Raw genomic sequence first — 13,039 nt, forward strand, 5'->3', positions numbered from 1 at the left:
AATCTCAAGAAAGAGAAAAACATTTGTCTCCTGCCCCTCCCTGGGCAATGGAACATCTCCGGGTAATACCCATTGTGTGCCTTGTTTACTGAGTGAGGAGAAACCGCCTTTAGGAATAAGGTGGGACTTGCTGGAGCAATACTGCTAAAAGGTTTATGGAGATGTCGCATATACATCTCAAGGCACAGCATTTTCCTTTAAACTTATTCATATTACAAGGATTTTTTCATATGTCTTACTGCCGATTTCCTCCCTACAATAATCCTATTGTCCAGCCACTCCCTTATCCTTTTTGATGGTAAAGATAATTCTCAATAAATACTAAGGGAACTCAGAGGCCGATGCCGGTGTGGGTCCTCTGTAAGCACAGCACCGGTCCCCTAGGCCCCGCTTTTCTTTCTCTATACTTTGTCTCTGTGTATTATTCTTTTTCTCAAGTCTCTCGTTCCACCTAACGAGAAGCACCCACAGGTGTGGAGGGGCAGGCCACCCCTTCATGTGGGCTGGTTGTTAAATCAGTGGTGGTGTGCATGATGACCTCAGCCACAGTGGGAGTATTTACACCAAGTTTACATTATGAAAATTGGCAAAAGCTAAATACAAATCAGGTTTTTGTTGTTGTTGTTGTTTTTTGAGACAGAATCTTGCTCTGTAGCCCAGGCTGGAGTGCAGTGGCGCGATCTCGGCTCACAGCAACCTCCGCCTCCCGGGTTCATGCCATTCTCCTGCCTCAGCCTCCCGTGTAGCTAGGACTACAGGCACCCGCCGCCATGCCCAGCTAATTTTTTTGTATTTTTTAATAGAGACAGAGTTTCACCATGTTAGCCAGGATGGTCTCAATCCCCTGACCTCGTGATCCACCCGCCTCGGCCCCCTCAAAGTGCTGGGATTACAGGCGTGAGCCACCGTGCCCAGCCAGGGTTTTTTTTTTTGTTTAAAATTACAGCAGATAATTTATGAAGCCATTAATTCTAAAAACTACAAAGAATATGTAAAATCCTAGAAAATATTTTGTCAGTTGGGCATGGTGGCTCATGCCTGTAATCCTAGCACCTTGGGAGGATGAGGCAGGCAGATCACCTGAGCTCAGCAGTTTGAGACCAGCCTGGCCAACATGGTGAAAACCATTTTTAATGTCTCTACAAAAAAATACAAAAATTAGCTGGGCATGATGGCATATGCCTATAGTCCTAGCTACTCAGAAGGCTGAGGCAGGAGAATTGTTTGAGCCTGGGAGGAGAAAGTTGCAGTGAACTGAGATCGAGCCACTGCACTCCAGCTTGGGAAACAGAGCAAGACCTTGTCAGAAAAAAAAAAAAAAGAGAGAGAGAGAAAGAAAAAGAAAATATTTTGTCAAATGACAACATTATAACAATTCTAGTTATAGTGTAGTGGGCTTTCGCCATTCATGAAGGGAGCCGCCTACCATTCTACGAAATAAGCTGACATCTCACACTGTAACTGCAGAACAGTGAGTTTTGTAAGGAAGGAACAAGGAAACAGAAGAATAGAAAAACAAGCTAATTGGTTAACCTTAGGTTACTTTACGTTGCTTTTTTGGAAGGTTAAAGCAACAGGGACTTCCTTATTATGTTCACTCAAGTCGACTGGAATCCCTTGTTTTCAAGAAAAACTGGTCTGTTTGGGAATCTATCTGCTTCCTCAAACTCTCGGTTTGATGATGTGGCATTTAGCATGAGTGACTCCATTTTGGTTTGGTCTGGTTGGCAGGAGTCTAATGCAGGAGTTCAGTCCACACAATAGCCTCCCATAATTTTGTTTGTTGTTGTTGTTGTTGTTATTATTATTATTATTATTATTATTATTATTGAGATAGAGTCTCACTCTGGTGCCCAGGCGGAAGTGCAGTGGTGCGATCTTGACTCATTGCAACCTCTGCCTACTGGGTTCAAGTGATTCTCCTGTCTCAGCCTCCCAAGTAGCTGGGATTATAGGAGCGTGCTACCACACCCAGCTAATTTTTGTATTTTTAGCAGAGACGAGGTTTTGCCATGTTGGCCAGGGTGGTCTCGAAATCCTGACCTCAGGTGATCTGCCCACCTCGGCCTCCCAAAGTGCTGGAATTACAGGTGTGAGCCGCTGCCTGTCCTGTTTGTTTTTTAGAGATGAGATTTCTCTGTGTTGTTGTATGATACAGAGGACTAGAGAGACCAGTATGGGTGAATACAGGAGGATATTTTTCCAAGGTGTGCGCTGGCTCAGTGGATTCACATCCAAAAAGCTGAGCCTTGAGCAAAGACTGAGCAGGATTATTATAAGCAAACTTGGAGAAGCAAAACAAAGACAGTTAATCATATAATGACAGGTCACATCATCTATAGTATAGATGACTTGGCACTCGTGGCCTGGCATAGCTGGTGGCCTTATAACTGCGTCAAAAGAAAAAACAAGAACTGGCTGAATACAGACATTTGTCTTCTTTTTTTTTTTTTTTTTTTTTTCACCTTTGCTTTAGAGGGAGGCTGTCTGGAGCCTATTCCTTTGGTTTCGACTTCTCGAACAGCGTTGTCTTTTAACTGTCCTGGAAGTGAGCTTGTTAGGCAGAGGAAAATTTGTTCTACTTTTCTTTTTAATCTTTACCTTCCCACATTCTGGGCCTTGGCTTTTACTTTTCTTGGAGTGAATGAATGCAGTACTTATTATTACTATTATTTTTAAATTTCTACCTCAATGCTACCCAGGCTGGTCTTGAACTCTGGGGCTCAAGCAATCCTCCCACCTCAGCCTCCCAAGTAGCTGGAACTACAGGCACATTATTATTATTTTTTTTAATGACTTGTGACACAGCCCTGGGAGATCCTGAGAACATGTACCCTCTTTCTAATTTTTTATTTTTTCAGCAAAGACAGGGGGTCTCAGTACGTCGCCCAGGATGGTCTCCAACTCGTGAACTCAAGCAATCCTCCCACCTTGGCCTCCCAAAGTGCTGGGATTATAAGCATGGGTCACCACACCTGCCTCATAATTTTGTTTACCAGGTGGTATAGCGCTAAGTTTTTTTTTTTTTTTTTTTTTGAGACAGAGTCTTGCTCTGTCGCCCAGGCTGGAGTGCAGTGGCCGGATCTCAGCTCACTGCAAGCTCCGTCTCCCGGGTTTACACCATTCTCCTGCCTCAGCCTCCCGAGTAGCTGGGACTGCAGGCGCCCACCACCTCGCCCGGCTAGTTTTTTGTATTTTTTTTTTTTTTAGTAGGGACGGGGTTTCACCGTGTTAGCCAGGATGGTCTCAATCTGCTGACCTCATGATCTACCCATCTCGGCCTCCCAAAGTGCTAGGATTACAGGCTTGAGCCACCGTGCCCGGCCTAGTGCTAAGTTTTATAGACAAAAAGTATATGTACCCTAAAAATATAATTATGTAAAATACGGACAGAGATCAAAGGGCATACACACGAGAAAGAAGTAGTTAATTGCATTAAAAGGATGATATGAGTGTTTTAAAGTATCCACATTATAATTTAGGATTAAAAACCTCTGCTGGGGGCCAGGCTTAGGAGCCCATGCCTATAATCCCAGGACTAGCCTAGGCAACACAGAAAGACCTCATCTCTACAAACAAACAAACAAAACACAAACAAACAAATGTCTGTGCTGGCCACCCCCTCCAATACCTACAGGACAAAGTCCAAATTTCCCTGCTGGAAGCCTTATAATGGCCTTCCTTGACCATTATATTGAGACCTTACAAGATTCACAACACAGAATTTAATTTTAATTTTAATTTTTTTTTTTTTTTTTTTAGAGATAGTCTTGATATGTCACCCAGGCTGGAGTGCAGTGGCATGATCATGGCGCATGCAGCCTTGAATTACTGGGCACTAGTGAACCTCCTGCTTCAGCCTCCTGAATAGCTGGGACTTCAGGTGTGAGCCACCAGGCAGCTAATATGTATATATATTTTAAGATGGAGTCTCACTCTGTTGCCCAGGAGTGCAATGGCGCAATCTAGGCTCACTGCAACCTCTGCCTCCCAGGTTTAAGCGGTTCTCCTGCCTCAGCCTCCTGAGTAGCTAAGATTACAGGTGCCTGTCACCATGCCTCGCTAAGTTTGGTTTTTTATTTTTATTTTTTATTTTTAGTAGAGACGAGGTTTTACCATGTTGACCAGGCTGGTCCCTGAGCTCCTGGCCTCAAGTGATCCTCCCAAAGCACTGGGATTACAGGTGTGAGCCACCGCGCCCGGCCTATTTTTCTGTCCTCACCTTGGTTGCCTGTCTGGTCAGCAGCATTCAACAGTGCCGACCCCCTGGTCCTCCTAGAAGTGCAGCATTTCCCGCCGTGGCCTCTGTGACCCTGTCTCTTTTGGATTTCCACCTACCTCTCTGGCATGTATGTCTCAGCCCCTGGAGACCTTTCACCCAGACCCTGAGGTCAGGCTCCCTTCTGTCCTCTCCACTGCTGCCAGAGTGAGATCTCACAGGTTCAGTTTCCTACCTAAATTCCGCCATGTGGATAAAAAGGAACAAACATGCATATGTATGTAATTAATTAACTATGCTAAAATGATAATTGTAGAATAGAAATTGTGGAGATATGGGTGTTCACTGCAATTCTTTCAAGTTCTTCTTTTTTTTTTTTTTTTTTTTTTTGAGAGGGAGTCTCACTCTGTCACCCAGGCTGAGTGCAATGGCGCAATCTCGGCTCACTGCAAGCTCCGCCTCCTGGGTTCATGCCATTCTCCTGCCTCAGCCTCCCAAGTAGCTGGGATTACAGGCGCCTGCCACCACACCCGGCTGATTTTTTTTTTCTTTTTTTTTTTGAATTTTATTAGAGACGGGGTTTCACCATGTTAGCCAGGATGGTCTCGATCTCCTGACCTCATGATCCGCCCGCCTTGGCCTCCCAAAGTGCTGGGATTACAGGCGTGAGCCACTGCGCTCAGCCCTTTTAACTTCTTTGTGCTTTGAATTTTTCATAAAATGGGGCTGGGCATGGTTGCTCTCATCTGTAATCCCAGCACTTTGGGAAGCCGAGGCGGGTGGTCAAGACCAGCCTGGCCAGCATAGTGAAACCCCATCTCTACTAAAAATACAAAAATGAGCCGGGCTTGGTGGTGGTTGCCTGTAATCCCAGCTACTTGGGAGGCTGAGGCAGGAAAATCGCTTGAACCCGGGAGGCGGAGGTTGCTGTGAGTTGAGATCACGCCACTGTACTCCAGCCTGGGCGACAGAGTGAGGCTTCGTCTCAAAATACAAACTATTTTTTCATGAAATGTTGAGGGAAATCTCCTGCAATGATTCTTTTGTCTTTTTTGATAAAATGCAGGCTTCTCACCAACACTCTCGTATCCTCTCCACACACATCATCCTAAATGGGGATGCACCCTTGTTGTTCCCAGTACCTGGAACGAGAACATTCTTCTCTGTTCTCCAGCCCTCTATGCCCTCTTATTGTTTTATTTTTTAGACAGGGTCTTGCTCTGTCCTCCAGGCTGGAGTGCCGTGGCACCATCATGGCTCACTGCAGCCTTGACCTCCTGGGCTCAAGTGATCCTCCTGCCTCAGCCTCCTGAGTGTCTGAGACTACAGGTACCTGCTACCATGCACGGCTAGTTTTTTAATTTTTTGTGGAGACTGGGTCTCACCATATTGCCCAGGCTGGTCTTGAACTCCTGGGCCCAAGAGATCCTCCCGCCTTCTTTAAACTCATCTCATTGATGCCTCCTCCAGGAAGCCTGTGCTGTTCCCTCAGCTTGAGGCTTCTTATCCGATCCCCCACAGCCTCTCCTACAGCTCAGCAAAGGTTTATGAAATGAGGCTTTGCAGGCACCTGCCTGCCAGGGGTGTTAGCAAAGCTGCAGACCCTGCCTGAGGCCATGCATCTAGTTACCCCGGTCTCTGAATCACAGATGAGCTCTCATTTCTTCCCACAAATAAACCTTGTGACCCTCCACCCTCTACTCAGAGAACCTGCCCTCAGGTAGTTCCGTTTATGACATACACACACTTAGCCCTGAGGCTGGACTGACAGGCAGACCTGGCTGGTGGACTCCAGCCCAAGCCTGCCCACTGCTGGGGTGGGGGCCTCCGAGGGAGAGGACAGGGCTGGGTGGGGAGGAAGGCGGGGCCTGAGGCTGTGCGAGGCGAGTTGGTGTGTCCCCGGCTGGGACGGAAGTTGCACCACAAGTACAATTAGTTTCAGTTTTGTTTCTTTTTCAGGCACCCAGCAACAGCGGCCTCCAGGCCCCAGGCCCCAGGCCCCCTCGCCATCCTAGAGGCCAAGATCCGCTCTGGCTAGGTAAGGGGTTGGGGGCGGCACAGCTATAGGAAGGACTGAGCGGAGGGAGTAGGGGGAGGGGAGTGGAGAGAGAGCACGGGAGGAGGAGGAAGGGAGGGGAGCGCGGTGGGGAAGAGGCACCCGGAAGGCAGGAGGAGAGGGCAGGCGGGAAACTGCACCCGCCTCCCTCCCGCTCCGTGGCCACAGGTCCCCACAAGAAAGACCCCGTCCCACTCTCTGAGGTCTCCCGGCCCCAGAAAAGGGGACATTCCACCAAGTCTGCCCAACAAGTAGGTCTCAGCCACTGTGCCAGGAGCTCAGGACTCCCTCCCTCCAGAGGTTTCTGGAATGCGTTCAGCAGGAAAAGCTAAAAGAACAGAACTCCAGGAGATAAGCCAAGGCCAAGTCTATCCGAGGGTGAGCCAGCAGCCGGAAGGGGGCCAGCACTTCCCCTAGGCCTTTTTTCTGCCCGCTCCAGAATCCCCTTTAGAAACTGTTGGATGCAGGAAGTGGGGCCTTCACCACCGACGACACTGCCCCAGGTCTAGCAGAAGACAGGTGTATGGCCAGGCGGGCGCGGTAGTTCATGCCTGTAATCCTAATGCTTTGGGGGAGGCCTAGACGAGAGGATCGCCTGAGGCCAGGAGTTGGAGACCAGCCTGGGCAACATAGCAAGACCCCATCTCTACAAAAAGTGATAATTTTAAAAAAATGGCCTGGGTGCCTGGGCGTGGTGACTCACGCCTATAATCCCAGCACTTTGGGAGACCGAGGAGGGTGGATCACCTGAGGTCAGGAGTTCAGGACCAGCCTGGCCAATAGAGCAAAACTCTGTTTCTACTAAACATACAAAAATTAGCCAGGCATGATGGTGCACACCTGTAATCACAGCTACTTGGGAGGCTGAGACAGGAGAATCGCTTGAACCTGGCAGGTGGAGGTTGCAGTGAGCCAAGATCACACAACTGCACTCCAGCCTGGGCAACAGAGTGAGACTCTGTCTCAAAAAAAAAAAAAAAGGCTGGGCATGGTGGCACATGCCTGTACTCCCAACTACTCGAGAGACTTGAGTCTAGGAGTTTGAGGCTGCAGTGAACTATGATCACGCCACTGCACTCCAGCCTGGGTGACAGAGGGTGACCCTATTGCTAAAAAGTAAAATAAAATAAAATAAAAAGAAGGCAGGTGTATGGGGCTTGGAGGATTAAAGCCCCCTAAACTACTGCAATATTCTATCCTAACTGGCAGGACCTAGGCATCTCTGCCCACTGGGATCCCCATCTGTGTCCTTACTGCCTGCCCCTCGCACCCTGGCACCCCATACAGCAGGACCCCGGTACCTGTGCACACAGGAGGGCTTGCACCACATTTGCTACAAGGCCTGTGAACTGGGGACGCTGAGGATTCAATTATTAGCTAAGGCCAGGGACTCCTGGTCTTGTCATTTCTCGCAGGTCTGATCCAACAAGTAGCACTGACATTTTTACGTTTGCTGGATGTACACACGGAAGTGGAGGAAGAGGAGGAGAAGGAGGAGGACAGCTCCTTCGCTCAGGAGCAAGTGGCCCAAGTCCTCAGAAGACTAGAAGGAAGTTCCTGGCCATTCAGGTGAGACCTTAGGTTCCTTCCCGGCCATTTGGGTCAGCCCCTAGCCCTAGGGATCCCGTGGGGGTTGAGGACGGTGGGGGGTGGGGCAGGGTAGAAGCTAGATGGTGAGCTGGTGAAGGTACATTCTCAACTCTGATCCTGATGCCTCTGCCTGCAGCATGGTTTCCCATGGGTCCTCGCCCTCCCTCCTAGAGGCCCTGAGCAGCGACTTTCTGGCCTGTAAAATCTGCCTGGAGCAGCTGCAGGCACCCAAGACACTGCCCTGCCTGCATACCTACTGCCAGGACTGCCTGGGCCAGCTGGCTGATGGCAGCCACATCCGCTGCCCCGAGTGTCGCGAGACCGTGCCCGTGCCACCTGAGGGGGTGGCCGCTTTCAAGACCAACTTCTTCGTCAATGGGCTGCTGGACCTGGTGAAGGCCCGAGCCTGTGGAGACCTGCGTGCCGGGAAGCCAGCCTGTGCCCTGTGTCCCCTGGTGGGTGGCACCAGCGCCGGGGGGCCGGCCACGGCCCGGTGCCTGGACTGTGCCGACGACTTGTGCCAGGCCTGTGCCGACGGGCACCGCTGCACCCGCCAGACCCACACCCACCGCGTGGTGGACCTGGTGGGCTACAGGGCGGGATGGTATGATGAGGAGGCCCGGGAGCGCCAGGCGGCCCAGTGTCCCCAGCACCCCGGGGAGGCACTGCGCTTCCTGTGCCAGCCCTGCTCGCAGTTGCTGTGCAGAGAGTGCCGCCTAGACCCCCACCTGGACCACCCCTGCCTACCTCTGGCCGAGGCTGTGCGTGCCCGGAGGCCGGGCCTGGAGGAGCTGCTGGCTGGTGTGGACAGTAACCTGGTGGAGCTGGAGGCGGCGCGGAGGATGGAGAAGGAGGCGCTGGCCCGGCTGCGGGAGCAGGCGGCCCGGGTGGGGACACAGGTGGAGGAGGCGGCTGAGGGCGTCCTCCGGGCCCTGCTGGCCCAGAAGCAGGAGGTGCTGGGGCAGCTACGAGCCCACGTGGAGGCTGCTGAAGAGGCTGCTCGGGAGAGGCTGGCAGAGCTCGAGGGCCGTGAGCAGGTGGCCAGGGCAGCGGCTGCCTTTGCCCGCCGGGTACTCAGCCTGGGGCGAGAGGCTGAGATCCTCTCCCTGGAAGGGGCGATTGCGCAGCGGCTCCGGCAGCTGCAGGGCTGCCCCTGGGCACCGGGGCCGGCCCCCTGCCTGCTCCCGCAGCTGGAGCTCCATCCTGGGCTGCTGGACAAGAACTGCCACCTGCTACAGCTGTCCTTTGAGGAGCAGCAGCCCCAGAAGGATGGTGGGAAAGACGGACCTGGTACCCAGGGAGGTGAGGAGAGCCAGAGCAGGAGAGAGGATGCACCGAAGACGGAGAGACAGGGTGGGGTCCAACCCCAGGCCAGAGATGGAGCCCAGACCCCAAAAGAGGAAAAAGCCCAGACAACCCGAGAAGACAGAGTCCAGACCTTGGAGGAGAACAGGGCCCAGATACCCCACGAGGATGGAGGACCCCAGCCCCACAGGGGTGGCAGACCAAACAAGAAGAAAAAGTTCAAAGGCAGGCTCAAGTCAATTTCCCGGGAGCCCAGCCCAGCCCTGGGCCCGAACCCGGACGGCTCTGGCCTCCTCCCCAGACCCATCTTTTCCTGCAGTTTCCCCACGCGGATGCCTGGGGACAAGCGGTCCCCCCGGATCACTGGGCTGTGTCCCTTCGGCCCCCGGGAGATCCTGGTGGCGGATGAGCAGAATCGGGCGCTGAAATGCTTCTCCCTCAATGGCGACTACAAGGGCACCGTGCCGGTCCCTGAGGGCTGTTCCCCTTGCAGCGTGGCCGCCCTGCAGAGTGCCGTGGCCTTCTCCGCTGGAGCACGGCTCTATCTCATCAGCCCCGACGGCGAGGTGCAGTGGCGCCGGGCCCTGAGCCTCTCCCAGGCCAGCCACGCAGTGGCGGCGCTGCCAAGCGGGGACCGTGTGGCTGTCAGCGTGGCGGGCCACGTGGAGGTGTACAATATGGAAGGCAGCCTGGCCACTCGGTTCATTCCTGGGGGCAAGGCCAGCCGGGGCCTGCGGGCACTGGTGTTTCTGACCACCAGCCCCCAGGGGCATTTCGTGGGGTCGGATTGGCAGCAGAATAGCGTGGTAATCTGTGATGGGCTGGGCCAGGTGGTTGGGGAGTACAAGGGGCCAGGCCTGCATGGCTGCCAGCCGGGCTCCGTGTCTGTGGATAAGAAGGGCTACATCTTCCTGACCCTTCGAGAAGTCAACAAGGTGGTGATCCTGGATCCGAAGGGGTCCCTCCTTGGAGACTTCCTGACAGCCTACCACGGCCTGGAAAAGCCCAGGGTTACCACCATGGTGGATGGCAGGTACCTGGTTGTGTCCCTCAGTAACGGGACCATCCACGTCTTTCGGGTCCGTTCTCCGGACAGTTAAAGGGGCTATGACTAGGGTGGGAGGGAGTGGGGAGGAAGAGGGCAGGAAGGAGGCAGAGCTGTCCATGGGAGGTGGCGGCTGAGGACATTTTCCTGAAGGGCAGGGGTTGGCAACTTCGCAACATGGAGTGCCAAGCTGCTAACCCGTCCTCTAGTGTATGAGAATAGGGACCAAGGGTGGTGGCGTGACCGTAACTCTCAGAAGCAGAGGAGGCAAGTGGGTGGTGGGGGATGCTGGGGGTTCACCTGCCTCTTGCTTTTTGTGGGTGGCTGCTGCCACCACCACCGCTGCTATATAGTTTAGGTTTCTGAGGTTTGTGAGCCTGTCCTGATTTGCATTCTTCAAAACCATTGCTGATAGAGTAGCTGAGGGAGAGTCTTGGGGCAAATAAGGGCCCAGGGTGGGTCAGGCGTGTGCATTGTGGAACAGAGCTGAGACTCTGGCCCCCCTTGGACTGGTTACAGGGTCCTACAGAGTCAGAGGAAGCCTGAGATTTCAAATGGGCAGTAAATGGCCTCTTCTGACAGCCACAGGCAGGAAGCTCCTGTAACCACGGCAGCCACCAGTGGCAGTACAGGGTGGGCTTGCAGGAGGGCTGCAAGTGCAGACCGCAGCTAGGCCCAAAGAGGTGTTAGACTGAAAGGCTGTGAAGAGAATAGGCTACTGGAAAACCAAACCCAGCAGAATTAATGTCCAAAAATCCACGTTCTCCATCGCTTCTCAGCCTTTGGCTAAGATTAAATATTAAAAAAAAACAAAAAACAAAAAAACAGACTCTGCCAGGCACGGTAGCTCATGCCTATAATCCCAGCACTTTGGGAGGCTGTGGCAGCAGGATTGCTTGAGGCCAGGAGTTTGAGACCAGCCTGGCCAACTAGACCCCATCTCTACAAAAGATTAAAAATTAGCTGCGTGTAGTAGCATATGCCTGTTGACCTAGCTACTCAGGAGGCTGAGGTGGGAGGATCCTTTGAGCTCAGGAGTTTGAGGCTGCAGTAAGTTATGATCACACCGCTGCATTCCAGACCCTGTCTCGAAAACACACACACACACACACACACACACAACAGAAAAAGCAGGTTATCCATCACTTCTCAGCTAAGATCAAGTGTGAAAAAAAAATGAAAAAAAAAAAAACAAGTTCTGAGTATCAGAGCAGGGGAACCCTCCACGCAGCCGCGGAGCCAGTCTGAGGGAAGAGGTACACAAGATAGAAAAATCTCTAGGCTCCAACGCTTCTGTTTCGGTGCCTTTCCATTTCCCGGAGTCTATGTGTTGCCTTCTCTTCATTTTCCAGCAAAATTCCTTTTGAGATGTGTTGGCCTTAACTTGGCTGAACTAGGGGGTGAAGGAAGCTGTCCTCTGGGCCGCTGTTGCTGGGGAAACAGCTAAACCCTGCAGGCCAAGGGAAACTTGGGGGTGCCAAGAAAACCTGGAAGGTGCAGTAGGGCTGCGATGAATAGAGGCATCAAACCAGAAGGGAGGAACCTGTCGGAGGTGGGCTGTGACCACCGGACCTTTTCTTAAGTGGTGGCAGTGGTGGAATTGAGGAGGCAAGTAGGCTTGGAGAATGTTTTTAACCAGGGGGTGCTGAGAGATGGCAGAAGGGGGTCTTAATGTAGGGACTGCGGACAGTGGGGCATTCGTGGGAAGCAGAGGGATTTTGGACAAGTCCAGATGGAACGCGCAGGGCATGGGTAGAGGGAAAAGAAAATCCCTTTCTGGGAAAACCATTTCTTGTTTTTTGAAACAGTGGGGGACATCATCAAAGTCTGGGCGGGCACATTCAATTACCTAAAAATTACAAAGGTAGGCACAGCAAAGAATAATGATGATTATAAGAAAACCAAGGGCCAGGTGCAGTGGCTCATGCCTGTAATCCCAGCACTCTGGGAGGCTGGGGTGGGTGGATCACCCGAGGTGAGGAGTTCAAGACCAGCCTGGCCAACATGGAGAAACCCCATCTCTACTACAAATAAAAAAATTAGCTAGGCGTGGGAGTGGGTGCCTGTAATCCCAGCTACTTGGGAGGCTGAGGCAGGAGAATCATTTGAACCTAGGAAGCAGAGGTTGCAGTGAGCTTAGATTGCACCATTGCACTCCAGCCTGGGTAACAAGAATGAAACTCCGTCTCAAAAAAAAAAAAAAAAAAGAAGAAGAGGAGGAAAGAGAGAGAGAGAAAGAAAGAAAGAAAACCAAGAAGCTGGGAAAACCGTGTAGATTTGATTTGACGAGGATAAGCTAGGTCTGTAATACATGCGGTGACTAGAACAGTATTTGGTCAAAGAACCACATAAGCTCTGCACCCTGGAGGAAATGTATGCAGGCAAGGATTAGTAAAATGAAAAATAATAATTTTAAAAAGGGGAAAGAAAAGGCCCAACGCAGTGGCTCACTCCTGTAATCCCAGCACTTTGGGAGGCTGAGGTGGGTGGATCACCTGAGGTCGGGAGTTCGAGACCAGCCTGGCCACTATGGTGAAACCCCATCTCTACTAAAAATACAAAAATTAGCCAGGCATGGTGGCGCATGCCCGTAATCCCAGCTACTGGGGAGGCTGAGGCAGGAGAATCACTTGAACGCGGGAGGCAGAGGTTGCAGTGAGCCAAGATCGCGCCATTGCACTCCAGCCTGGGTGTCACAATGAGACTCCATCTAAAAAAAAAATAAATTAATAATTAAATGCGCTTGCGTTGGTCAAAAATAAATGTTAAAATATTTTGTGGAGAAATAGACTCCTGGCACTATAAAAATGATGCTTCCTGGAGA

The 13,039-nt window shown here is 51.8% G+C and overlaps 1 protein-coding gene across 2 annotated transcripts; it reads left to right on the forward strand.

The window, feature by feature from the left end:
- Positions 1-6,088: 6,088 nt before the first annotated feature.
- On the forward strand, positions 6,089-12,626 carry TRIM56 (tripartite motif containing 56). Of its 2 annotated transcripts, XM_017857674.1 has the most exons (4): positions 6,089-6,257; positions 6,444-6,653; positions 7,691-7,844; positions 8,002-12,626. In XM_017857674.1, the coding sequence occupies exon 4, from the start codon at positions 8,003-8,005 to the stop codon at positions 10,268-10,270; it is 2,268 nt and encodes a 755-aa protein (XP_017713163.1). In that variant the 5' UTR covers positions 6,089-6,257; positions 6,444-6,653; positions 7,691-7,844; position 8,002; the 3' UTR covers positions 10,271-12,626. The 2 variants fall into 2 exon arrangements, with proteins under 2 accessions (XP_017713163.1, XP_017713162.1); XM_017857673.1 differs by lacking the exon at positions 6,444-6,653.
- The last annotated feature ends 413 nt before the right edge of the window (positions 12,627-13,039 follow it).

This window comes from Rhinopithecus bieti, unplaced genomic scaffold (genome assembly GCF_001698545.2).
Source record: "Rhinopithecus bieti isolate Rb0 unplaced genomic scaffold, ASM169854v2 scaffold_42772, whole genome shotgun sequence".
Taxonomy (NCBI): Eukaryota; Metazoa; Chordata; class Mammalia; order Primates; family Cercopithecidae; genus Rhinopithecus; species Rhinopithecus bieti.